This window comes from Xiphophorus couchianus, chromosome 23, assembly GCF_001444195.1.
Source record: "Xiphophorus couchianus chromosome 23, X_couchianus-1.0, whole genome shotgun sequence".
NCBI classification, from domain to species: Eukaryota; Metazoa; Chordata; class Actinopteri; order Cyprinodontiformes; family Poeciliidae; genus Xiphophorus; species Xiphophorus couchianus.
In genome coordinates, this window is record NC_040250.1 from 17426806 (window position 1) to 17452235 (window position 25430).

The 25430-nt window shown below is 40.4% G+C and overlaps 1 protein-coding gene across 1 annotated transcript in view; it reads right to left on the reverse strand.

Moving 5' to 3' along the window:
* ndst1a (N-deacetylase/N-sulfotransferase (heparan glucosaminyl) 1a) overlaps positions 1-25430 on the reverse strand; it is a 66953-nt gene that overhangs the window by 16964 nt on the left and 24559 nt on the right. The window contains exon 2 of the mRNA XM_028008618.1: positions 3604-4638. Coding sequence (XP_027864419.1) covers positions 3604-4149 — 546 coding nt within the window. The 5' untranslated portion in view covers positions 4150-4638. The remainder of the gene's footprint in view (positions 1-3603; positions 4639-25430) is intronic.

The window sequence follows — 25430 nt, forward strand, 5'->3', positions numbered from 1 at the left end:
AACAATGTTATTTTTTATCACAATAATTTCTGGAACAATTTAGCAAACAGCAGAATTTGCTATCATGACAGGGTTGATATGCAAACATACTTGGTGATGCGTTTATTTTCATCCTCGTTTGCGCTGATAATTCTGAATAAAATCCAGCGAAACCGGTCAAAGCTTTCAGAAAGTCACCCAATAAACTGAGTTCAATTGTGTGTGATTTAACCTCAGTATGAATACAGCTGTTCTGTGGAGGTCTTGGGGGTTTGTCGACAGGATGGGCAAGAAGAGCAATAATCAGAGAAGAAGCCATGAAGGCGATGGAAACCAACCCTGCACATTACCCTGAATATACCATTGTCATGATGAAACATGGTGGTGGTGACAGAGACAGAGAGGCTAGTCAGAGTTAATAGGAAGATGGATGGAGCCAACTATCAATGCTGGATGATCTCTGCTGGGGCTGCAAAACACCTACAACCGGGCCGAAGGTTCGTCTTCCAGCAGGATAACAACAAAACGCACAACCTGAATATGTTTAGCTTTAAACAAATTCATCTGTTAGAATGGTTCAGTTAAAGTCCAGATGTAAATCAATTTGAGAATTTCTAAAAGGACTAGAAAGTTGATTGTCCCAAACAAATAATATTACTAAGCTTCAGCTATTTGACTAGCTGAAGCTTAATAATAATAAAAAGCTGTCCAAATTTCTATTTCACAATCACACTGCTGTGCGTTGGTCACACTGCTTTGCATTCAGTTGTAAAGTGACCGAATGTGTAAAGATTTAAGTATTACTACGTTAGCAAGGCACAGCCAGAACCTCCACACACTACATGGTGTGTAGGATGAAGCTAAAAGTTACTGTTGTTTATCTACCAAGATGTGTAGATTAGACCCTCATAGGTTGAAGTGACACTAAATATGAAAATCAGTGCTGAAATCACTGTCTTAATCTTGATGTTGACATTTGACCAAAAGTGATTCTCTTTCAAACAGTATCTTTTCAATTCATATATATTTGCAGATTGAAACGGTTGAAAAGTAACAACTTTAACAAATGATTTTGAAACAACAAAAAGAGTAGAGGTGTTTTGCACAACTGAAGTAAAGCAACAAAGGCAATGAGCCTTCACTTAGTTTTACAGCTCAAGTCTGACACCTTGAACAGAGACGATGCCTGTGCCTCAACAGGAGGCTCCTGAAGCATAGCAGATTCCTATGAAAGATAAATGAAAGCCAAAACTTAACAACAGAAATGTTCAGCATAACTGTGAGCAGGCAGAGGGGAACCTGATCCAAGAGGGAATGCAAAAATAACCCTGTGCAAAACTTTGAAACACTTTTAAAAAATAGTAAACATTCCAATTTGATTAACTTTAATTTAGTATTCAAATAGGATTAGGTGTCTAATCTAACAGGTTTCAGATTGGTATCAGAAAATATGTCTGATATCAATATCTGGTAGCCCTGTACTTAATAAACAGAAAAACAATCCAGCAGAGACCTGAAACAGGACCCAGTGTTTCAGATGACCATCTATTGAAAGCCACGTTTTCAGCTCAGCATTTCAGAAATATTATATCTAGAGATGCACAGAGAAATCGGTTGACGGTATCTGACAATTGTCAGCTTGGTCGGCTCTCAATCTTTCTATGAAATTGGATTTGAAAATGCTTACAGTATTACAGTACACAGAATTAAAGATGTACAACCTCCATGTGAAACAAACCAGTGAAATCCAATGACAGATAGATTAAACATAGGAATAATATAAAAAAAAACCTGAATACAGTTCAAGAGTTGAAATTTGTCATATTTCTAATTATTTAAGCTTTTTATTTTTGTGAAACCCTATTTGACAATAACTTCTCTCCTTCCCATGCAGCTTGACGTCACCTCTGCTCCTAACATAAATAACTATGGCAGCGGAAAGAGCAGAGGAAAATATTTTCAACACTAGTCTTCTTATTTATAGATGTTTACGGATGCTCTGCATCTAATCTTACCAAGCTTTGGCCAAGAATGGTCAGAGCTGTCAAACTTTTTAAAACTGTGTTATTTCCCTTCTACTTCACAATCATCCACTACATTGTGGATGGTCTCTCACGTAGAAAATCCCACTAAAATACAAGAATTCAGATCAAAAACCGGAGAAGGGGCTCCACACATCTTTTCTGCCAAACTGTGGTACTTTTATGGATTAATCTAAAGAATTGAGATTGGTTTTTGTCTGTGTGATAGACTGCTGGTTGTCAAGTTGTCTGTTCTGTGCTGATGACACCCTTTTCAGTTCAGAAGACTTTTTATGCATGAATGACTCATAGGTCAGAGGGAAGTGTCTAAAAAAAAAGTAGAAATGAGAAAAAAGACAGACTTTCAGAAAGCCTGGAGAAATATTGATCAAAACAACTTCAAAAGATTAGAAGAAAGTCTGGCGGCTAGAAGAAAGCGTGAAGACAAGAGGGCTTGTTTAAAACAAGCCACATGCAATCTAATGGGTATAGTTGGCATTTCTGTCAAATGTGGGTTAAACTGTCTACTAGTCTTAAAAACAACACATCAAAAAATCCAATTAAAATGAATTATTTTAATCCAAATTAAGTCAGCGGCGCCATCAAGCCCCCAGAGCTTCGAGGGCCATAAATGCTAATATTTTAACACAGACCACAGATACATAAATGTAACACTTGTTTATTGAGATGATCAATGCTGCTAAATTTGATTTAATGGTTTCAACATACATAAATAAAAAAATTTTGGTAACACTTTATTTGACGGGTTGTGAATAAGACTGCATTCTGCATTTTCTTGATGAGCTTCAAGAGGTAGTCACCTGAAATGGTTTTCACTTCATAGGTGTGCCATGTCAGGTTAATAAGTGGGATTTCTTGCCTTATAAATAGTCATGAAAATAAAGAAAACCCATTGAATTAGAAGGTGTGTCCAAACCTTTGGTCTGTACTGTATATATATATATATATATATATATATATATATATATATAAATTTAGAAATGTGACGGGAAATGTTTCTGTGCAAACAATTCAGAAAGCACATCTTTTATGTGACAGATACATTAAGATGCACATCCTTGTTCTTTCTCAACTGGCAGTAAAATCCCACCAGGCTAACTTTCATCTGCCGCCCCCCAAACATCTCCATCCATGCCTCCACACTTCTATATTCTCTCCATGCTTCAGATAGGGTGATTAAAACCATAAGACCTGAAAGATGGCCTCAGGCAAACAGAGGCCTCTGGGGATAACTCAGAGAGCAAGAACGCGGGAATAAGAGTTATAGACTGAGACATAAATAGAGGAGAGAAAGGCAAGAGACACTACAAAGACAAAGTGCAGAAAACAAGAATTAACAGACTGCTGGAGAGGAGCAAAGGAGGCCAGATTGCAAAAAGAGAAAGAAACAGATATAAAGAAACCAGAAGAGAAACGCAAGATAGAGCAAAGCAACTGAGTGATATTGAACAAGGCAGGTCTTTCCAACTCTGTAAATCCCATCTCCTTAGAGATGGTGGGAGCCAGATGGACAGGGCAGAAGGTGTAAGGGAGAGGGGGAAGGGAGGTGAGAGAGGCACAGGGAGTGTGGTGTTGTCCTAACCTTGAAGAAGCCGATGATGCCCACTCCGTACTCCACACAGTATTTATCCAGCAGCTCTCGGTTCCAAGCGTCCAAGTTCACATACTTGAGAATGTTTTCATAAATCACCAGCGTGAAACGCCCCCTCTCCTTGTCCGTCAGGGTGGGCATGTCCCCCTTCCCAGGAGAGATCTCAGTCCGGTACTTGAACCGGCCGGACTCCAGGATGGCCACGATCTCCTGCCCCAGTTGAGAATATTGGCTTTCCACAAACACCAGAACCACAGGATCTGTCCTGGTCCCTCCGAGGTCCACCCCAGACCCTCCCGGGACGCTCCGCACGGGCAGCAGCCGGGACGGAACCACCCTTGGGTAGTCCGAGTCTGCGGAGGCTCCGTCGGGGCCGGACAAGCCCACCGCCGAAGGCTCTGGTTCTCGCTTGACGCCATAGAGGAAGTAGGAGAAGATGAAGACGCTGACGGTGCAGAATAGGAAGAGGATGAGCAGGGAGGTCTGCAGGGGAAGGAGGCGGACCAGCCGACGGAGGCGTGTCACGCATCCCAGCATCGTCTCTCGCCGCACTGCTCCGCCCCACCGGCCCAGCAACACGCCAAGGGGACAGTTCCACTCAGCGCAGGCAAAGAAAACAAAAAAAAGAGAAACAAAGAGACAGGCAGAAATTTCTCACAGCAGAGTCCGGATTGTTACAGAGCTAAGCATGGAGGTAGCAGCGAGAGCAGCTACTGGGAAAGGAAACAAGACGGTCACGTTGGCGCTCCTTCATGTTGCAGTGCCGCTTATGTCACCATGGCAAAGAAGTGGAGGGTTCGTGGACCGCCGGTACACACTCGTGCCGGAGCGCGAGCTGCAGAAGAGGGCGAGTCACCGGGGGAGACTGGTGGTGGAGGAGTCCATCACCTATCCATCACGTGAATCCTCCAACCATATCCTGCCGACAATTTGCCCCGCTCTTCTGACTGGAGAATAATCTCTAGAGGAAGCCGAGGCCGAGCAGGTCATCAGAGCAGCATCGTTCCCTCAGGGTACACTCCACTCCTAGGAAAAAAACAAAAGAAAAAGAGAAAAAAGTTCAGTTGAAATCCAGCAGCACGATACCAGCTCCTATAGAACAAACAGCAGGCTGCATTTGGCTGCTGTGTGGGTTTGATGGCGTGTGGGAGATGCGTGTGTATTATCAGAAAGTTCACTCCGAAGTAATCCTACTCAAAGAAACAGCTGCCAGATTCACCCTACACACACACACACCTAAAGTATTTACACCCCTACAGCTTCTCTCTTTTTGTCTCGTCACGACAACAACCAATGTACTTCAATCACGGTTCCTACACATTTGTTTTTTAAAGAAATCTGATCCCTCTTCAGTCAATTTAACTAATTTTATAGTATAAACACTGAAGTTTGCTGTGAAATTCTATGTAAGGGTTTCACTTTACATATGAAACCTGCAAAAGAAAAAAAAACAGAGACATAGTGACAGAAAGTTATGAGGAAGGAATGAAGAAAGCAAAGAAAGAAGAAACAAAAAGGAAGGACACAGGGATGAATGGGTGGAGGGACATAATGTAGGAGAGAATGAAGGACAAATCGAAAAGAAGAATTGACACTAGTGAGGATGGAAGGCAGGGCGGAGGGAAGGACAAGACCTTAAGGACAAAGCAAAATGTGAATGAAGGAAGACAAGACACAAAAAAGGATAGAAAGTAAAAATGAAGCTAGAAACGGAGAAAAAGAACAAATGAAGGCATTAAAGACGAGATAGAGAATGTGGGACAGAAGGAAGAAAGGCAGTAAACACAAGGAAGGATAAAAGAAAGAAAAGTTACTGAAGGAGGTACACAAGTGGAGAAAAGCATCTTCACAGCATGATGCTGCCACCACCATGTTTCAATGGCAGATGGTGTGTGACCAATCACAAACATGACTATTTTTCTTCTAGCCACTCCTCCATAAAAGACAGATTTGTGGAGTTCACCATTAATAGTTGTCCTGTTGCCATTTATTTCCACCTGAGCTGAGGTTCCCTGCAGCTCCTCCACTTTTACTACAGAATCCTGCAAGGCGATGCAGCCTGTGTGCCTCCAACCCTAAACACACAAATAAAGCAAATATTCCAGGTCTTACAGACACAACACAATTCATAGGAGGAAGTAGAGAAAGAGAGATCCAGCACGAGCTTGTTCACAGTTCAATCCAGTGAAAACGTGAGACAGCACACGAGTGAAGCCATCAAGCCCTAAAAACCCCACACAGAACCAGCACCACAAAAAAACAAGCCGAAGGAGGGGTAGCAATCCGAGCGCAGAGGCGTGGAAAACAGTGACAGACAGACCTGGCAGAAATCAGACCCTCTCCTTTGTAGCAAAATCCTTCAGCACACTCGATATACATTTCCATACTCTCTGCAGACCGAACATAATACCTCAGCCTTTTTAGACTATCTCTATCAAGCCAAGTGTGAAAGACCCAGGATGCGGCGTGAGAACAGTGTAAAGCTCGGCACTTAGAAAAACATCTTTTGTCCATTTAGAGTGCTGGTGGGAGAAACGAGACGGAGCATCATTACCTTTGCATAGAAAATCCTCTGACCATTAAGTTGGAGAGCTATTGTGGTGCAACGCCTCCTCTTTATAAAACCCTCAACACCACATTAGAGTCGCATCCTTCTTAACTCCAAGGCAATAAACACTGACCACCAAAACTCATCTCGACCGACACAAATGGACATAAAAAGGATGCAATGATGGCATTCTGGTTTAATTAAAGGTGAATAACATTAAGCATAGAAGTTTGCACAACTCTTTAAGGATATTCTATTGATTACCAAAATAATAATTCAAGCAGACGCAGCAGGACATGCGAAGAGAAAACGGTTGTATACGTCTAATGCAGTTGAGACTCATTCTGGCATTTCTCTACAGCCTCCATGCTTCCAGCTAAGATTAACAAGACGCATTAAATCTCGCTGCGAGTGGAAAGGCAGAAATCACACTTCTGTTTCTCTGACTGGTGTCCAACTTTCCTCTTCACAGAGATACAGAGACTAATGTAAAGAGAAAGGCCGTGAAAAGAAAAAAAAAATAGGTAGGTGTACAGAGGACGTATCATGGTGCAACAGACAAAAACCAACAGCTCCGGTCGCCTAGAGATCTCCCAGGGCGCCTTGTTTGTTCATTTCTAAGGCAGTCGAGGTTCGTGCCACAGCATATCAAAGTATGATTAGCCGCAGGAAGTGACTCCTGCTGGAAACAGCGAAGCAGACGGCCACGCGAGAGTGACAACTTCACATGACACAGAAGCCGAGGAGGGGTTTCTTCAGACCTCTGCGGCAAGAGGGCTTGAATCTACTTAAAGGAAACCAAACTCACACAGCTGCAAAAATGAGAGAGAGTAGCAAACAAGCACGGGTTGCTTTCAGATTTAACCTTAGGTAAAAATACCAGTTTCACAGTATTTCCATGAAAATTTTAAAACAGAAAATGTATAACATGTTTGAGGAACTATATCAAGGTTATCAAGGTGGTATGACAATAAAACAACATTGACAACACTCTTTGGTGTGGTGTGGGCACTTTTACTGAGAGAAAAAGACTACTACTAGACTAACCACTTTTAGCAATGGTCTAAAATGATGTTGTAGAATAAATGAAAATTTTAAAGAAAGCCATATGTTCAATACATCTACGCATGTCTGTGGACCAATCATGTTGTGATAGATACACGATTTCAGTAGATAACAGAAAAGAGTAAAGCAATGCGGCTCTATTTCATCATCTGATGCTCTAAATCTGTCTGTCATGGAACATGTTGGCTTTGGAAATGTTGGCACCTTTATGGGAAATCACAGTCAACGTCAGGATCTGCATTTTCTGGAATATATAGAGAAAGATTAGTCTTCTCGAATCTTGTACTATATTTTCAAGAAGCAATTGATATCAGGAGCTCAAAGTTTTACAAAAAAGGCAACATAGCCTATGTTTTTCAGATGTTTGCATTTTACAAAGTGACAACTTTAGTAATTTAGTTGTTCTGATTACTTCGCTAGTCAGCTACTGGACAGACTGAGAACTCACAGCTTTGCAAGTGTAACTTTAAAATCAACTTTTGTCATAATATTACCGATGAATGGTACTCTTTTATGTTGCAAGTCATAATAATTAAGTTATGGAAGAGAGGGAGGTGCAACCCACATTTCTTTGTATTCTTTTGAGTACAAGGAAACGCACCAGCCTCCTTTCAGCCTGCTGAAAAGCAGTGCTCAACAACCATCGCGGAAAGCTGTCCTGCTTCATGCTCCTTAGAGGGAAAACTCTGGTCACTTCCACTGGTATTACAATTTAAGGACTTTAAACTTTAGAAAATATATGATAAAAAATATTACACATTTCAAAATCATAACTGTTTGAAACCTTGTCATTGTCTGATACTGACAATCAGCCCTTGACTTGTTAAAGACCATCATCAGCTTTCAGCAAACTAACATTTTTAAAAGTACACAACAGAATAATAATAATTTAAAAAAACTCTTTTTACATCGCCCATTAAAACAGAATACACAAAAAATCCTATTTAACATTGTCTATTCTGAGGACAGTTCAGAAACCCTTCCTCCGACATCTGATGTTTGTATATCAATTAGTAGTTTTGTGTTTGTTTTACTAATTTATAGTATGGAAGTGAGGGATATATTGCTTTTTGCAACAAGCTGGAGATCAATGTCTATGATAGAGGATAAGCTACAGCAAATGCACAAGCTTTAACAGTAACCTGAAACTCTTTCTTTAAAAATCAATTATTTGTCCACAAAGACATTTATAAACATATTATGTCTAATTATTTAATGAAACAGGAAAACACATATATTTTTTCTTCTTTTTTTAAGTAGTTTCTTCATTTCCTGTCTAGGTTGATTAGGAAAAAGTCTCTAATTTATTTATATTTTGATCATGAGTAATCAGGCTCAAGATGTGCCATCTTTGGCCGATGTCCGCAGGGACCCAATAAGCTCCACTGCGACTCTAATGACCCTGCTGACATGACTTGGGAGCAGACTTAATGGTGACAAAACACACGCAGAGAGCCGATGCCTCGCTTCTTGCCCAGTTCACAGCAGACATGACTGCCTCCCGATGTTGACCTTCAGAAAGTGATGTGCAGCTGAAAGAAAAGGACGAAGACGGTGTGAGAGATGGAGGGTGATGGCATGAGACGGGAGGGTGAGAGCCGCGGGGATAAATTAATGGAAACCTCAAGGCCCAGAGTGCGAGGCAGTGATATTAGGAAGGCTAAATAGAGAGCAGGATACTTTAGGACATGATGAGAATATTGGATCAACTGCACAAAATAATGGCTAATGGATCTCAAATGTCTGCATGCCCATCTCACCTAATGCGTCTTCCACTTTACCCTCCGCAGGTACCTTTGGAGAAGCCACGTGAAAGTCTGAGATCCCTGTTCTACAAAATAATTGATTCACGAACGGAGAGAGAGGAGAAAAGAGGAGCATGAATATTTCATGGTTTTTTTTGCAGAAGCCAATGAGAGGTATAGCCGGCAGACATATTGGGAAGGCAAGAACCAGCCAAAAGGTTTCAACACAACGGAGTGTTTCAGACTGCCAAAGAAACTCAGTCTTAACTCATGCATAAAGAAGAAGAGGAAGAGGAACGCGCGTGTTAACAAACCTTTTCATTCTCTGTGATGGAAAGAGCCCTGACTGAATGTGAGCTATGTAATTGCACACGTGGACTAGAAGTCTGGCAGGAGGGCTGGCGAGAGAGGGGGCGGGGGAGAACCACGAGATGACAGGAAGGAAAACAGTAAAGGACAGAGAATGAAAAACAGCGAGCTAAAAGACGGAAAATCTAATTTAGGGGAGGAAATAAAGAAGAAGAATGACCCCTGAGGGTGACCATCAATCTGAAAAATTCAAATGTTCCCCTCATTATTTTATGGCAGCTGAGAAACGCAGAGAGAATAAACAATAGCAGGTGACGGACGAGAAGACGGAATAATGCTTTTCTTCGAAGTGGGTGGTCACTTCAAACCTGCTCGCTCAAAAGCACGGGCAGTGGGCCAGAACCATACTGTTAGATTAATGAGAGATGAAGAGGAGCAGGGAGACTGAGGCTGCTCCTCAGCTGTAACAACTCTTGGAATAAACAACGCAGCAGTTGGCCATATGTAGCCTCCTCGTGCGTCCTGCTCCCTACTTCACCTCCCTCCCACCTCTGCACTGCTGCTGCACTTTGTTTAAAGTGTGAATAAGACTAAGTGGCACGGGGATTTGCGAGGAGAGTCAGTACATTAACACCATCAGACTACATGTTGGTGATCCCCTGGACAAATAAACTTCTAAAGGAGAGCCGGACCCTCACTGCCCCCTCAGGATCCGGCAGTGCCTTCGCCCCTCCCCCAGCCTCTCCTTTCTGTCATCTCTCCTTGCCAATCTGTTCCCCTTGCTGCTGACTGACAGAAATAAACGATGACCCTCTGTGATCAGCCACCACAGGCCTTGGCAACCACACGTTCTCCATGGAAACTCTGGAGATGCATCGTGATCAGACGGATGGAAACGGCACAGAAAGGGGGCAGTAATCCATAGGACACTCATCAAAAGGCTGCTGCTGCCGTTATCACTTTTCTGTCTCTGTGTATTGATGTGGATGTACCAAAGTGGCTCAACTGCAAAAGAGACAGACCTGGGAGACTCATTAGTTGAAGGTCTGCGTGTTTGTTTATTCCTGAGAATTTGTTCAAACGCTTAGGGCTTTAAGAAAAAAAAAAAAGATGGTAATGAGTTTAGTTTGACCATTGAAATGTTTCAACGGGGCAAAGGACAAGGTTAAATGGAAAAGAAAGAAGCAGATGTAATCCCTAATCTGTAATCCTGTTAATGTTGACACTGCAAACAGTGCTAAATGTTCTTATGCTAGCTCTGCTAGTGTGGAAGATGACTTGAAGGGCGCAGATTGAAAAAACTAGGCATGGGCTGGTGTTTATTTTCAAAGTCCTGAGAAATCATAGTTTAATTTATAAATATTGAAAATACAAAACTATTAAGTCACACCGGTTTTGATGTATAAACTGTATTTTAACGTGATAACAGAGGCAGAGCATGGTTTTCTCCAGTCAGTCAAGACATAGCGCATCCCTTTTCCTCATGTTTTGCAGTGACTCGTCAATCAGCTATCTATAACGACTGAACGTTTTCTCTCATTAAGAAAGAAGAAGAAAAAATAATTCTTTCTACAGCAAAGAACAACAGCAGCAGCAACAAAAAATGCAGACTGGCATGGCTTGGCTATCAAAAGAGCCCCACAGGTTATCTTTTCATGACAGACTGGAAAAGAAAAAAATACATTAGCAACAAGCTACAAGAGCTGGCACGTCTTCTTATAAAAAGTAGCCTGTTACTCATTGGGGCAGAAAACCTTTAATTATAACAATCAAATTAATTAAAGTTGCACAAAAAAAATTCTCTGGGTGCAAAAACCAGTCTGACTTTAAATTATTAGCAGTAACAGGCTTATTGCTACACAACAATAAAAAATAAAAAAAAGTATTTTTCTACGAATAAAAAAGTCATTAAATATTGGTGGACATCTTCCATTTTTTATTTTAATACTATGAAATTAAAATATTTTTTTACTCCTCAATCTCCTACCAGACCTTTCCTGAAAACAAGTTTTTAATTCTCTCGATTGTTTTAAATTCTTTCTGCGCTCTGCTCATTCATGAGACGTGAAACGACAAACTTATATTTTTGTGATGCCGACAGTCCACAACTCCTAAAACCGCTGAGCTTCCATCAAAAGCAGCAAAAAAAGCAAAGCCGAAGTACATTTTTCATTTGCATTCAGACTCTTACCCTGTCTTGCGGGAGATTAAACTTCAAAAAGCACGAATTTTCATTTTTTCTTTTGAAGCACATCTAAGACGACAAACAAGCGCAGGAAGGGAGCAAGAGTTAGTCTTCTTAAAGAGGGTACATTTAAAAGCCACCGTCATGTTCCCTTTTTTATTCTTTTCCTCCCCTCTTAAGCCAGCCTTGGCAATCACCAATATAAAATCAATCAATCTGAAATTTGAATTCCATTTTATGCACCCATTGTGGTTGCCGTGATTAAAGGCTTAGGCTATGAAATAGTGAGGAAAAGAGGCACCGTGTCTTCACTCCGGCTTCTGCCTCCCACCCGATCTGAATGCACAAGCAGGCGGCTTCATTTCAGCTCCAAACATTTACAGCGACACTTCCCTCTCTCTCTGTCTCATCAATTCATTTCATGCTGCTGCGTGAAGGACAGGAGACTCGGGAGGGAAATGTTGTTTTGCCTTCTAATTCTCGAGAAAGTGACTTTCAGACAATTTGCCCAACTGAGCCATGTGGCAGAATTATCACATCATTTTTCAGCAACTCAATTTACTGTCCCCAGGACAGAGGCAATTTCACATGAGGAGGAGGGGGGAAAAATGCCTTTCTATTTGCCAAAGCCCCTCCAATTACATCTCAAGGCCCTACTTGAAGAGCGCGATCCCAGCACTGTCGTAATTGAAATGATTGCAATGTTATTCTTTGACACAATAATGGGACAAAGAGTGAAAGAATCATCTTCAAACACAGACAACGGAGAGCAATCTTCTCCTAATAGCAATAATGAAGAGAATGGGAAGACAGCAGAACTGCGTCCAATGGCAATTAGAGACATTTCTTTGCACTGCAACTGTTCTGTAATTTCTGCAAAGGGCAGAGCAAGATCCTAGCTTTAGACTTTCATTAAAGGGTTCATGCCACAATCCATCAACATAGATATCGTCCTCAGGAAAGATAGCTAGAGCAGGCTCAGGCGTAATGGTTTGACTACACATTCATATCATGTGAGGCTGATTAGGGCCAAGATGAATAAAAACAGGGAGGGCAGGACATAAAATATACATGGCACTGCTGAGCTATTTTAATCCCGAATAGGCTCCCTAACCTGCCGTCTTCTTTAAATCTCAAGCAGGTGGTATCCGAACAGAAGGATCAGAGGGCATTGGGAAGTGGAGAACGAATTATTTCAGAGTGGGAAAAGCAGCACGGATGAGTATTAGGAGCCACGGGAGAGCATGGGAGGGAGAAAGACTGGAGAGCAGAGCAGAAGCAGCAACTTCATCAATACCCCGTTCCACATGCAGAAACATGCAGTTCTATTAAATGGTCAGTGTGAAATTCTCACAGTACGATAACTTTGAGTAAAGGACAAAAACACCAGTCACTCTGGCTCTTCTTCTGGTATCTCATTAAAATGATTTTAAACCTTAGAAGTGATGTGATGAAACATTTTTGAGTTCCAGCATCTTAAAAGTTTTGTATATTTTGTCCATTATGGCCTGTGTGGTATAAGGACAGAAATCTAAAACAAAAACATACAGCTGAATCCAATTACTTTTATTCAAAACATAAAAAACATAATCCCTGTTTGCTACAAACCTAATGCTTAAATGTAAATTTGTTGCAAGGATGTTTCAAAACTCAACCAATAATTTCAAGTGTTTTTTTTCTTCAGCAACAAAATTCCTATACAAGAAAAAGTAAAGGAGTCTTTTTTTTTTAGTCAGTTCACCAGCAACCAATTTAAAAATTACAGGATCATCCCATCATCAACTCATATGTCCATAAACTTTATTTGATATTTTAAACTCAGAAAAGTGCATCAAAGTATATACTGGTGGCTGATAGTGGGATTTTTGAGCAGAGAAACAAAGTACAACATCCTGGATGATACTGGTAGAGGTAGGATTTCTGAATCCATCAGAAAACAACAACAACAACAAAAACAAGACATTGCTGAAAAAAAAGCACTCATGATTTTGTGGCATTTACCCTGCCAGTCACTGATCTTCAGCCAATTATTTGCTGAATATTTCATATTCATTCTAATTTTAACAAGAAAGACTTAATAACACTAAACTTTGCAGGTTGCTGTACTGCCTTTTAAGAAATATAATAAGCAGGTTTAGAAATTGTGCCAAACAGTTAAGTTTGTCTTTCTTCTAACGGAGGGAGACATGTAGAGGTCTTTCACAGCAGCAGGTGGAGGACTACAGCACTACTCTACGTAATCAACAGCTGGGGAAAACCCCAGTTAATCCAATGTTTCCTGTGGCATTAGAAGCAAAGCTGCAACAATCAATCGTTTCTTGACCGATCCCTACTGATTGTTTTCTTTGAGGTTTGATCTGCTCATTTTGATTTTGGTCAATCTTCAACTAAAAAAGAACAAAGCAGTAAGAGCAGGATGACTAAAAGATTTTTTTTTTCTTAACTCTTGTAAACCTCGACATCAGAAAATGGCCGATGGCTGCATTTAACATTTGCGTATTCTCATGCTGTCTGCTAGCAGCAACAGTCTCTCTATTTATAGGCCCTCTGTGGCCCATTTACAGACATGGGGACACTGCATGTGTGCAGTAAAAATCATCGGGAGATGGACAGTCACACCATTGTTTTATGCAGGGTGATGTCTAAATTAACAACAGTTTAATTCATTTGATTACACAGTGGACAAATCATGCAGATAATGACGGCGCAACAAAAGAACGAACCGATTCAGCCAAATGGACGGAAATAATTGACCTCGCTTTGGAGACGGTGCACATGACTTCATCTTTGAGTGACACTGCGCACCATTAGGCAGCAGCCACAGAATGAGTGACCCCTACAGTGAAATACATTATCATTTCCTTCATTTGTCTTTTTCTTTAAAGTGTTAGACATCATGAATATGGATGTCCTGCGGGGATGAAATTATGGCAGCGACATTATTTGTGTTGAAAATTACAGGGCGGCCCCTCAGACTCTTCCCTGAGAGGAAAGAAAATGCTGCTCACTCAACTGGATTTCTAAGAGACTCGAATAGGTTTGTAGTGACTCGGACAGCCGGCATCAGGCAGAGGGAGGTGGTGGCAGCAGGACGAATGGGCTAGTCATTTATCATTTTTGTCAGTCTTGGTAAAAAGGGGGGGAAAAAAGAAGTCCAAGTGTGTGCGTGGAAGTAGGGGGTTGCTTTCATATAAATTGAGCGTAGGTGGAATCAATGTGGCGTTGCTGGTGAAAGCAGGGACAAGGGGGGGTGAGGGAGAGCCAGATCAATGCTGGAGGGAGTGACTGTTTGCTCCCATTGTTTATCCACTGTCATCTCAGGACACTACTGAAGGACAAGAGAGCATGGCGGGCAGTACAATGACTCCACTGGGACAGAGGAATCATAATGGGTCCCCTCCTCATGTAGATAATAAACATCACTCAGAGGTGAAAGTCAAACTGGTCGCGGATAAGGCGTGTCTGTCTGTGAATGAGAGCGCTGGCGTAGGCGTTTGGAGGGGTTTTGGGATCTGGGTGGAGGGGCCAATGGCAAAGAACAGTACTTGTTAGAGTAGTTTTATGCAGTCACTCAAACCAAATGGCAGTTTAGTTGGATTGTGTAAAGATATACAGAGACATTGGAAAAAGACCAGAATCAGCACAAACCAGTGACATGCTGGGTAGGAACTCCAAAAGTTTATTTTATCCTAATCAGTGAATGCATTAAGAGTTAATGGGTAATGGTAACAACATTCTTCTATGTGGGTGTGCTGTTACTGAAGGAGTTACTGTTACTGTTAATTTTAGTTCCGGTGTGATATTTAAAATGAAGTCAGATGAAGCACAGAGATGTACAAAAGCTAAAGAAATGAAACTATGATCTTTAACATGTTAAGTCATTTTGCTGTTTGTCCAGGCTATGAGAGAGAGCAGGATTTGTAGGAGATAACAGCAAGGCTTTGCGTACTGCAGCAAAGTTGCTGTGTGATCCTTTTGAGCCTTAACCATCTGGTATGAAACTTTTGGGATTTGAAAAGGCTGGCAGTCTTTTGGAAATCTCTAAATTAAAATAAGGATCTATTTTTTCTGAGGAATACATACAGAAAGGTAAGACTAGCTGAACTAATAAATAATATGTGATGCTAAAGACTGGTTTACTCTCTTGCAGTATTAACGTGATACTCAGGAAGAGAGCGGCAGATATCACGGTCAAACAACGGGGAAGTAATGGGGGTTTCCCCCGTCAACATGTCAGTTCCCGAAGCCTCTACAACCAAAAAACCCATAAAAGCAAATGCAGGGTAAATGTGAGCTCAAAAGGACCGCACACAGGGTAAAACGCTCACGTGGAATCCACTCAACCCCTCATAGGACTGTGGGAGGGTTAAATCACTTTCGAAAGAATATAAACCAAATTGTACAACAACGTTGCATCTTCTTGCAGTAGTTCTCTCTCCTTAATAAAGTCACTGTAGGAGCTACTGCTGCAACTAAATGACTCATTTTCACCCTATAGATTGTACTACTGGCTCAGATCTCATCTGCTAGCTGTGTTTCTTTTCTAAAGGAAGCCACTAAAGCAGCTACTGCCTCTTTTAACCCTGTGTACCTTTTCTTCGACATAGATCAGTGCTTCTGTGACCCCCAGTTGTTGGCAGCGGGTGGTCTCTCACACTGAGCCAGGTTCTGCTGGAGGTTTTTTCCTGCTAAAAAGAAGTTATTTCTTTTCACTGTCACCACATGCTCCCTAAGGAGAAAGTATTGCTTCAAAATCAAACACTTCTGGCATAACAAACTGAACTTGACTTGACTGAATTGTATTGTAACTAGGATCAAACTGGAATGTATTTAATTAAATACAGAATATATGATTGGTCGTATATTTCTGTATATAAAATTGCATCAGTTTGTCTTGTAAGATGCCTTGAGATGACATCTGATATCCCATACAAATAAAATCTGAAGGGAGCTTTAAGGGAAATCAGAATCTGTATCGGCAGATCAAAGCTTGGCAATGACCAGATAATGGAAATTGGTGAAAAAAGTTAAGATAGGTGCATCCCTGCAAGGATTAACCAGTGCAGAGCTCTGCATAGTTTGAGAGCAACTCTTACATTTGCTTCAGTAGCCAATTTGCAGCCCTCATTTGAACCAGAAATGCAGCTGTTAGAAGCAAGAGAAATAGCTGAAAACGATTAAACTAATTATAAAAACCCTCAGGCAAGCTGCAACAAAGGCTGCTGGGGCGATATAAACAATATAACTGTCTAATCTGTTCAATCAGTCTGATGGACAACAGCAGAAATGCAGGCAAATCCTGCCTTGCAAAATAGATAAGTATAATACGTGCTCATGAAATGATGATGAGTTAGATTCAAGAGGCTGCTGCGCAAAATTCAGGTACCATCATACCCAGGGGAGCCCTTCCTCTCCTTTTCCCTTTCTCGCCTACCTCTTCCATCTCCCGCGCTTTCATGTCCAGATAAGAAACGGCCCGCACTGATCCGTCTGATTCGCGCAGCAGAAATACGTTCCCATGAGAACATCCCGGCGTGGAAGAAAAGCTGACACAAGAAATGATATTCTGTTGGGCCGCCCATATTTTTGCTTGCAAGATCAAGCAGATAAGGAGTTTTCCTCCAGCATGAAAAGCACACTCCTCCCAATCATCGGCTCGCTTTCAAAGCACAATCAAGAACAAGAGATAACCGAATGAAAGTGCAAATTTATCCACAGTGTGCTCTACATAAACAGCACACACTTGACACAGCCCCCCCGCCTGAGGTAAACAGAGCAAAGACACTACATGCATAAAAACAATTCAAGTGCAGAGGAAGGACCAGTATCATCATCGGCCTACTGCAGTAACACCATTACAATCCCAGTTGTAGGTCCAGTAATGAATCCCACAAATAATCATGTGTATTTTTGAAGATTGGCCATAAGAGAAGATTTTCTGCCATCTCACAAACTACAGGTAACCGTACAGCTTCACTTTTCAACTTTCCGCTAAATCTGTTATTTTCTATGCTAATACTGTAACCAGAAACTAGCAAAACATAACAAAAAATAATAACAGCATGGGCCAGAGTGTCATCACAATAATTTTCCAAGATCACAGAGTGTATTCAGAAATGATTTTGCATGCTAAAAATAAGCTCACAAATAACTGAAAAACAATATCTGATGCTTTTTTGTTCATTTATGGAAGAGCGGCACAGAAAATATCTAAATTATACCTTTTTTCCAGTAAGTGAGAGGAGCATCTGTCTTACAGAAGGCCGTCATCAAAACCTGATTACCTCTGCAATGAAGAGGCCAAAAGTCGACAGGGTTTCTGGACTGAGCATTTAATAAGTGCTGCCTGGATGATTCACCAATCTGTTGGGAGATGAGAACTAGATTCAAAATTTGTATTTACTGGCTGTGTCACTAAATGCTATCATTGGTCACACAACCATTGAATGATTAAGTCAGAAAGTAGTCTACCTGTAGCAAAAGAGTTAATTTTATGGTTTTACCAATTTATTTTTTTTACTTTCCTACGGTTTTGAGAGTATTTCTTAGACATTTTGGGTTTAATCTGTGGTGATTAAACAAAGACAAGGTGAAGGTCTGTGGTGTGCAGCTTAGTTGCAACACAGATTAGATTTAAATCATTTTACAGCCTCATTAGGAGCAGATACATTTATTTTTTAAATCAGAGAACTGAAATGGGGAACAGAGAAAAACAGAAGAAACTTATTTTAGCTCACAACTTCTGCAATGTGTTACAGATGTGAAAACAAATTATACCTAAATGTTAGGTGCAATGTTGTCCGGACTTTGTATCATCTTTTTGCCATAGCGCCAAGTAAGTAAGGTCCTATAGTTAAGAAATGTAGTGAGTTATTTTTCTGTCCTTTAAGGTTACGTAGTTTATTCTGATTTGCAAATTCAATTAATTATCAATCTTTGAGTCTGCATCAGCTTAATGCCAATTCTTAAAGGCACAACAAAACTAAAAATAATTTCTTTAAAAAAATCATTGGGACACACAGCTAAAGTATGCTATAATTTCCCCAGCATTCAGTGCACATTTTACGTGATATATAGACCATAACCACTTACAAAAACAATAACTGTTCTGGTAAAATGTTGATATGGAAAGCATTACCATAGTAATCCTTTTTAAACTAAGGTCAGCGTTTGAAGAAAATATGTGTCAAAAGATATTGCCGGTGAAGGCAATGTTTTTTGCCTTCCCAAGCATAAGTATTTTCAAATGTACCAAAGAACCCCTAACTTTAGCTTACTTTTAAATTTGAGAAGGCAAGCTCAGTAAGAGGTACAATAATTAGTCAGTGTTTACACTACAACAGTGAACTGAACGAGGCAGAGACCAGCAACTTTGGTGTTTATGGCGAGGATTGTAAAAGAGGATGAAGGTCCAGACTCACAGACAAATCTGTTTTTACATCAGTCTTTCAAGTCCATCAGATCTAGAACTAAATATGAAACTTTAAGGGGACATCTCCTTAAAATCTGCAGGAAACAATAAACAACAAAAAGCTAAAAGACGCTGAATAATTGAAGAGATTGTTTATGGCAGGTCTCCAAATCCCTCTCCCATAGGTCCTTCAAGCTTCCCTGAAATAAACAGCTCTGCCTCAGCCCACCTTTTTCTGTTTCATAGTTTTATTTTAAACTTTACCACCGGCACTCTCCGAAGCTCTTTACCTGAGCCCAGCCGCCCTGCTTTCCCTTCCTGTGCTGCCGCTCTGGGACCAGAGTGTGAGGTATGCGTGGGTGTCACAGAGCTGACAGGTCTATCTGGGCTCTGTCTATTGTGCTGGCTATTCCCATTTCCCCTCTTCATTGCCGCCTCTACAGCTGCTGTGTATCCAACTGTGACACCATACACATGTATCAGTTTACAGAAGGGGGGTGTTAGCTGGAGGCTGTGCAAATGGTCAAACTTCTCACCAGGCTGCATGCTTGGTGTACGTATTGGCCTTATACGCTTTGGAGCCAAAATGGTAAAATCAGGGAACGAAAGAGGCAAAACTTCTTGCATTTAAGTGTGGAGAGACAGCAATCCACTTCCCAGCCCATTCAAGGCTGGGAAGCAGCCTGTCAGAGTTATGGATTAAATGCTGCAGAGCAGCATCGCACAGACACACATCATCCCTGACAGTTTAATGGCTTGTATGTATATGTGCTCTCATGTGTGGAGAGCCACAAACGTATGTGTGCGAGCATGTGCGTGCGGATGGTTTTGGGTCCTACCACCTGATAGCTAAAGCAGACGGTTAATTCGCGGGTTAGCCTTGTAAAATCTGAAATCCGTCTCCTCTTAGCCATCCATGACGGGACTGGAAGCCTCCTGAGTCAAAGCGCCGAGGCGCAAGCCGTCACCATAAACCCCATGTAACACATTTCTCATTTGATACGCCTCTCAGCCGTTCGCTCTTGTAAGCACACAAACAGCCATTTCCACTCTGTCACACACACACAGACTTGCACAGGCAGACAGATTTGTGACACTTTTTTTTCCATCCTCCTGGCTGTAACAGGTGTGGTGACAGAAGTGGGGTGGGGGGTGAGAGGAAGAAAGCCGATCCAGTCCTGAAGTCTCCAATCTTGCCAAGACATCTTCTGTCCCAATGTCATCCTTCACCTCTTCAGGGGAAACTTCCAATCAGAGCGACAGATCAATACACCCTAGCCTCGGGACATGAGGCTTGAAAGCTAACTAGGAGCACTTAAGGAGAGGGGGATCTGTATTGATTACAAAGAGTTAATGAGGCCTTATGAGCTAGCTGGGGTCTTTTGTGACTAGAAAGGCATAATTCGATCAGCTCATTGATACAAACCAGTGTACAGCTCCAATAAAGTTAAAGATTTACTGCAAAACACTAAAATCTTAGAATAAAATGGTCAACATTTTGAAGCCATGGAATCTATAAATATTGTGAGAATGGACCAAATGAATAATAAGTTGAATTCTAGTGTTCTACAACGCAGAAGAATAATTTCAAATGACCTTTTTGAACTGCAAAATGTCTTTGTAGCCAACCATCAAACAAAACAAGAAGTGTGTATGATATAAATGACGACAATTTAGTCTATTGTAAAATTCAAGGAAAATACTAACTAGAGTGATTCCGCTGTAAGTTTTTATTAGAGCTCTTGGCACAGAATATTGTCCTTTTTTGTTATTCTGCTCTTTATAGAATAAAACTGATAGCCTGCTTATACTAGCTAGTTAATTAGCCAGGCTACTTACATAGCAACTCTGTCATCTGGTGCTGAACAGACATGCTGTATTAGCCTCTTAGCAAACTAACTGTACTGTTGAGAAAACATTACTTTAACAACAATAATGGCTAATGTTCCTGTACTTTCCATGCCATGAGCCTCTAAACAGAATTAATATTAGATGTCCAGGATACTACTTCCTCCCACTCATTGGACCAATTGCCAAGACTTCATTACATGAGCTCATGTTGGAGCTAGAGACCTCGCATTAAGCCCACGGGGCTAAACCAGTGATGCCAATCTTCATGTTTAGGCAGTTTTCAGCTATTACGTTTCCATTTCTTATTGTTGTGACCTGACCAAATTGGAAAGGAATAGGTTATAAAAATGATGAAATATGATCCTTTACAAAAGATAATGAAAGAATAACATTATCATTCTTTCACCATATTAAATCAGTGTTGACCATACAAAAAAGAAATCAAACTAGTGATTTTTTTTTAATCTGCTCTACAAGTAAAAATACATAGTAGAATAAAGTTCAGAAAGCCACAGCCTCTTTGCAGTGGTATAAATTATTTAGCCTGGCCTTTTCTAACCCTTTAATTATACATCAGTGTTAGAATAACAAAGGATGGGGAAACTCGGCGCGTTCTTGCTTACAAAGGCGTCGACAAAGAGACCGGATGGGGAAACTTTAGCCTCTTGGTACCAACAGGAGGAAGCAAAAAGTCCTCCGGGCAGCTTTCCTCTGCTGTCTGGCTTCGTCTATGACGCGTCTACCTTACCCATCGTGTGATCAGAGATCAAAGGGTTAACTGAAACTCTGGCCTATAGCCTGAGCTTACATTATTCAGCAGCTTGTTACAACAGCTTGTTCCCTGATCTCACACACTAGGAGACAGAGCTGGAAACTCCAAGGACAGGGGGACGCTGGGGACAAAAGCCGGATTAAGAAAGGAGATGATAAAGAGACCAGGAGGCTAGAGAGACAAAAGATAGCACAGAATATGGGGTGGACCTGAAGGATGGGGGGTAGAGAGGTGAGCTGCAAAGGGGAAAAAAATGTGCCTCACTGGTATGAAAAGAGGTATTGAGAAAAAGAAAAGATGAGAAAGTGGTGAAAGATAACATGCAAGCACAGGTGGATAACACACAAAAGAGAGGTGCCCATCAAAATGAGCTTGTTGCCCTCAGGCAATTTCTTAATATAGACATTTAACCTGTGAACACATATCTGTTTCTTTAGCTTAACTCCCTATCTCTAACCTAACAGCTAACATGTTAACAGAAATAAAAAATAAAAACAATTAAACCTGCTGAAAGTTTACTTAATTTTCCTGTAGTTTAGAGTAAAGATGTAGCTCAGAGAAATTTGATGGTGTTTGGAACAACTTGATATTCAGCTTTAACTCAAATAACCATTGATTTCATATTTGTGAAAACACCTTTGATGTAGTTACTGAGTTAAGAAGACGGAAAGTTACAGTGTCTCTGCAAAGTATTTACTACTTTAGATGTTTTACTATTTTTATTATTTTTACAAATCAACCATGATCAACAAAGTTTGTCTTTTGTGACAAAATGAAAAGTTTTAATACCAAAGTAATTACTGATTTTTACAAAATAAAATATGTGAATGTTAAATAAGATTACATAAACATTCAACTCTTCAAGTCAGTGTTTTATTAGAAGCACCCTGGGCTTCACAGCATGGAGTCTGTTGGAAAGGTCTCAGTCAGGCGTGGAGATATGGATGTTGGGAGTCTTTTGAAAATTCTTTTAAAAAATTATTGGAAAAGATTTAGACTCTGCATACAGCAGGAAGGGAGCCTGTACTTTCAGCAATACCATCAGCAGTTATCACTAATATGAAATGGACAAATTCAATTGTTTGTAATTTTATCTAATTATGAAAAACAACAAAAAGAGTCAGACTGCAGACTGGCTTTCCATACAAATAGCATAAGAGGCAAAACATATGCTCGCATTATATTCAGGATCAATTTGAAATAAGAAGCTTGGAGGTTTATCCACAGTGATTCTTTCCAAATCTATGCTACTAAAGGATTGTCTGCAGAAAAAAAGAAAGAAACGAAATAGTGCCTACTCAGCGTGGATCGACTTGACTCCACTTGGTTGTAAAGGTTTCCCACTAGAAAATACTATGTGGTACCATTACAAGGTACCACCCTCTTTTGAGAACCTATTTCAAGGTTAAGTTAAGTCAAGATGGGCTGAACACGTCAGAAGCTGTTGGTCACCGATTGTCTGGGGGGTGGAGTCGGTGGTATTGCCATAAGTGCCACTCACACTTTCCTGTACTTCTGAGTCTTTTCTGGCTCTCTTCTGTTTTGAGTCGGACAAAAAGCCACAGACGGTTCAACATAGCTTCCAAGTCGCCATTGTTGTGCTGCGCTTGTGTCGCGTACAGGTTAAGTTGCGCTACTTGTCAGAGTCAGCTGCCGCCCACTATATCATGACCCCACCTGCTAGTGTTGTTACTCAATTGTAATGAAAAACCACTCGAACCATGAAGAGATAAAGTTGAGTCAAGTCGAGCTGTGCTGTAGAGGTACTAGTAAAAAAGGGTCTGTAAGGTTACTCTATAATGATCAACAAGTATAATGTTCTTCTCCAGCAATTACTTAATACATGCATGCACAGTTGATTTACTGTTTATTATATATTTTTTTAATTTTATGCATCAAAATAACCTTATTTTGTATAATTTTGCATAACATGCTTAAATACAGTATATAAGACAACTGACTGTTTTTTTTGTGTGTTTTTTTCTAAGTTCCATGTGTAACCATTCTGGGCAACAATTTCAATACTAATCAATATAATTGCGATTCTAATTTCTTTACATAACTGAGCAGAGCTACATTTATCTCATTTTTGCACTGCACTCAAGTAACATATATTCTCCAGTTTTATTAGACACTAGTGAAACAGTGCCTCACACCCACACAGGGAAAATAACAAAGCAAAACAACATCCATCAGATGAGCACTGAATTGACAGCAACCATGTTTTGGGAGCGCCCTGTTTATAGATCCAGACTTGTGCTGCTGCTCACTGAGCGGGCTCCTTTTGTTCATTAATTGATTGGCCTCCCCTGCTGGGCCTCAGTAACTAGGTTACACAGATCCATGAAAAGAGCAGGATCGCCCCCCCGGTGAAACGCGGCGGATCGGAGACTCCAGAAGCTGGAATCCGACTGTTAATATAACTAATGGGAGTGAGGACGGCAGTAACTTTATTGAAATCATCCTCATCTAATTAAAGCTGAGCAGCTGATGAGAGCGGAGAGCTGAGATGGAGGTTGGTGGAGGCAATGTCACAGTCATATCTGCTGAAAGGCCGAGGCTGCGGAAAGGTGGAGAGAAGTGACAGGGTGATGTTCACTGTCCATATGTGACACTTTGCTTGCGCAGAGTGGCTGGAGAGATCTTGCGTCTCACCATTTATCTAACTGTCACTCCTTCTCCCAGAAGAAGATAAGTACTCTAAAAACTGTACCATGAATGCCTTGCTCTGACATTTCACTCATCTTAATTGTATTTTGCACTCCAGTGAGACTCAACAAATTAGTCAGAGTTCATTTATTTACTGAGAATGTCTTGCCATGTTCACTGTTTCTGAAAGATGAAGCATTTAAATATGGAATCAAACTTAAAAAAAGCAATTTTCATGCACTCAAAGCCAGCTTGCAAACCTAAAGTATTATCAAGCTTGTTGTTTAACATGTCGGATTTCTTTATGTATGAATAATGAGTGTCGTTGCATGACACTGACTAAATCTTAACTCCTGAAATTCCTAAATAAATTTTAAGAATCATTTCTCCAATTCATTTTTCTCTTTTTAACATCTTTTAATTTAAAAGGTCATGAACAAGAAGGGCAGGTAAGTTGATTGCATTATGGTAATTAAAGTAAATTAATGGCAATCCCTGAAATTTCTAAGAGACTGCAAAGTATTCACATCCAAGTCATCAACAGTTTCAGTAGTAATATTATTATAGCAGAAGTTCAGGAGGAACTTATTACAAACCTATTTTTGGTTTGAAGTGCAAACCAAACAACATAACTTGACACAATTAGTAAAATTATGCTAATGTTAAAATGTTTTACTGGTAGACTTCTAATGTTAGTACCACAGCAGGAGATAAAATACTGTATCAATTATTTTTCCAAAAATGTGTTTTTTCTATACATTTTTATATTAAGCTGTGAGCCATCAATGACACGTTTAGTTCTAAAATCTGAATACAAATATATTCAAAGCAACAGAAAAAAACACTTTATTTTACATAATTTATGTAAAGTGAAGACTAACTTTTAACATGCTGAGGTGATTACGCCTCCATATCTTAGCATTATGGCCGGAATAAATGCTGTTAGAACTGAGTGTACCAGGAGAATGTTGTGTTCAGACAAAATTGTCTAGAGGAAACTTTGTCCGATAAATAGAATTGGGCCGTTTGATTATTTGTGAAGTTTGTGAACTGAGATATCCGATAGGAAGTTCTGACTTTTGCCAGAATCTACAACCAGACTGTTCCCTCTGAGGTTTTACTGATTGCTCTCTTCCAGTTGATGACACATAAGACAATGAGACCATCTTACAGGAAATGCCAACTACTTGTTGATGAGCTAATTTCCGTACAACTGATAACAATTCGGAGCCTCTTCTGGAGCTTTAACAGGACAACCTAGAAATCTATCTAATTTTATTTAA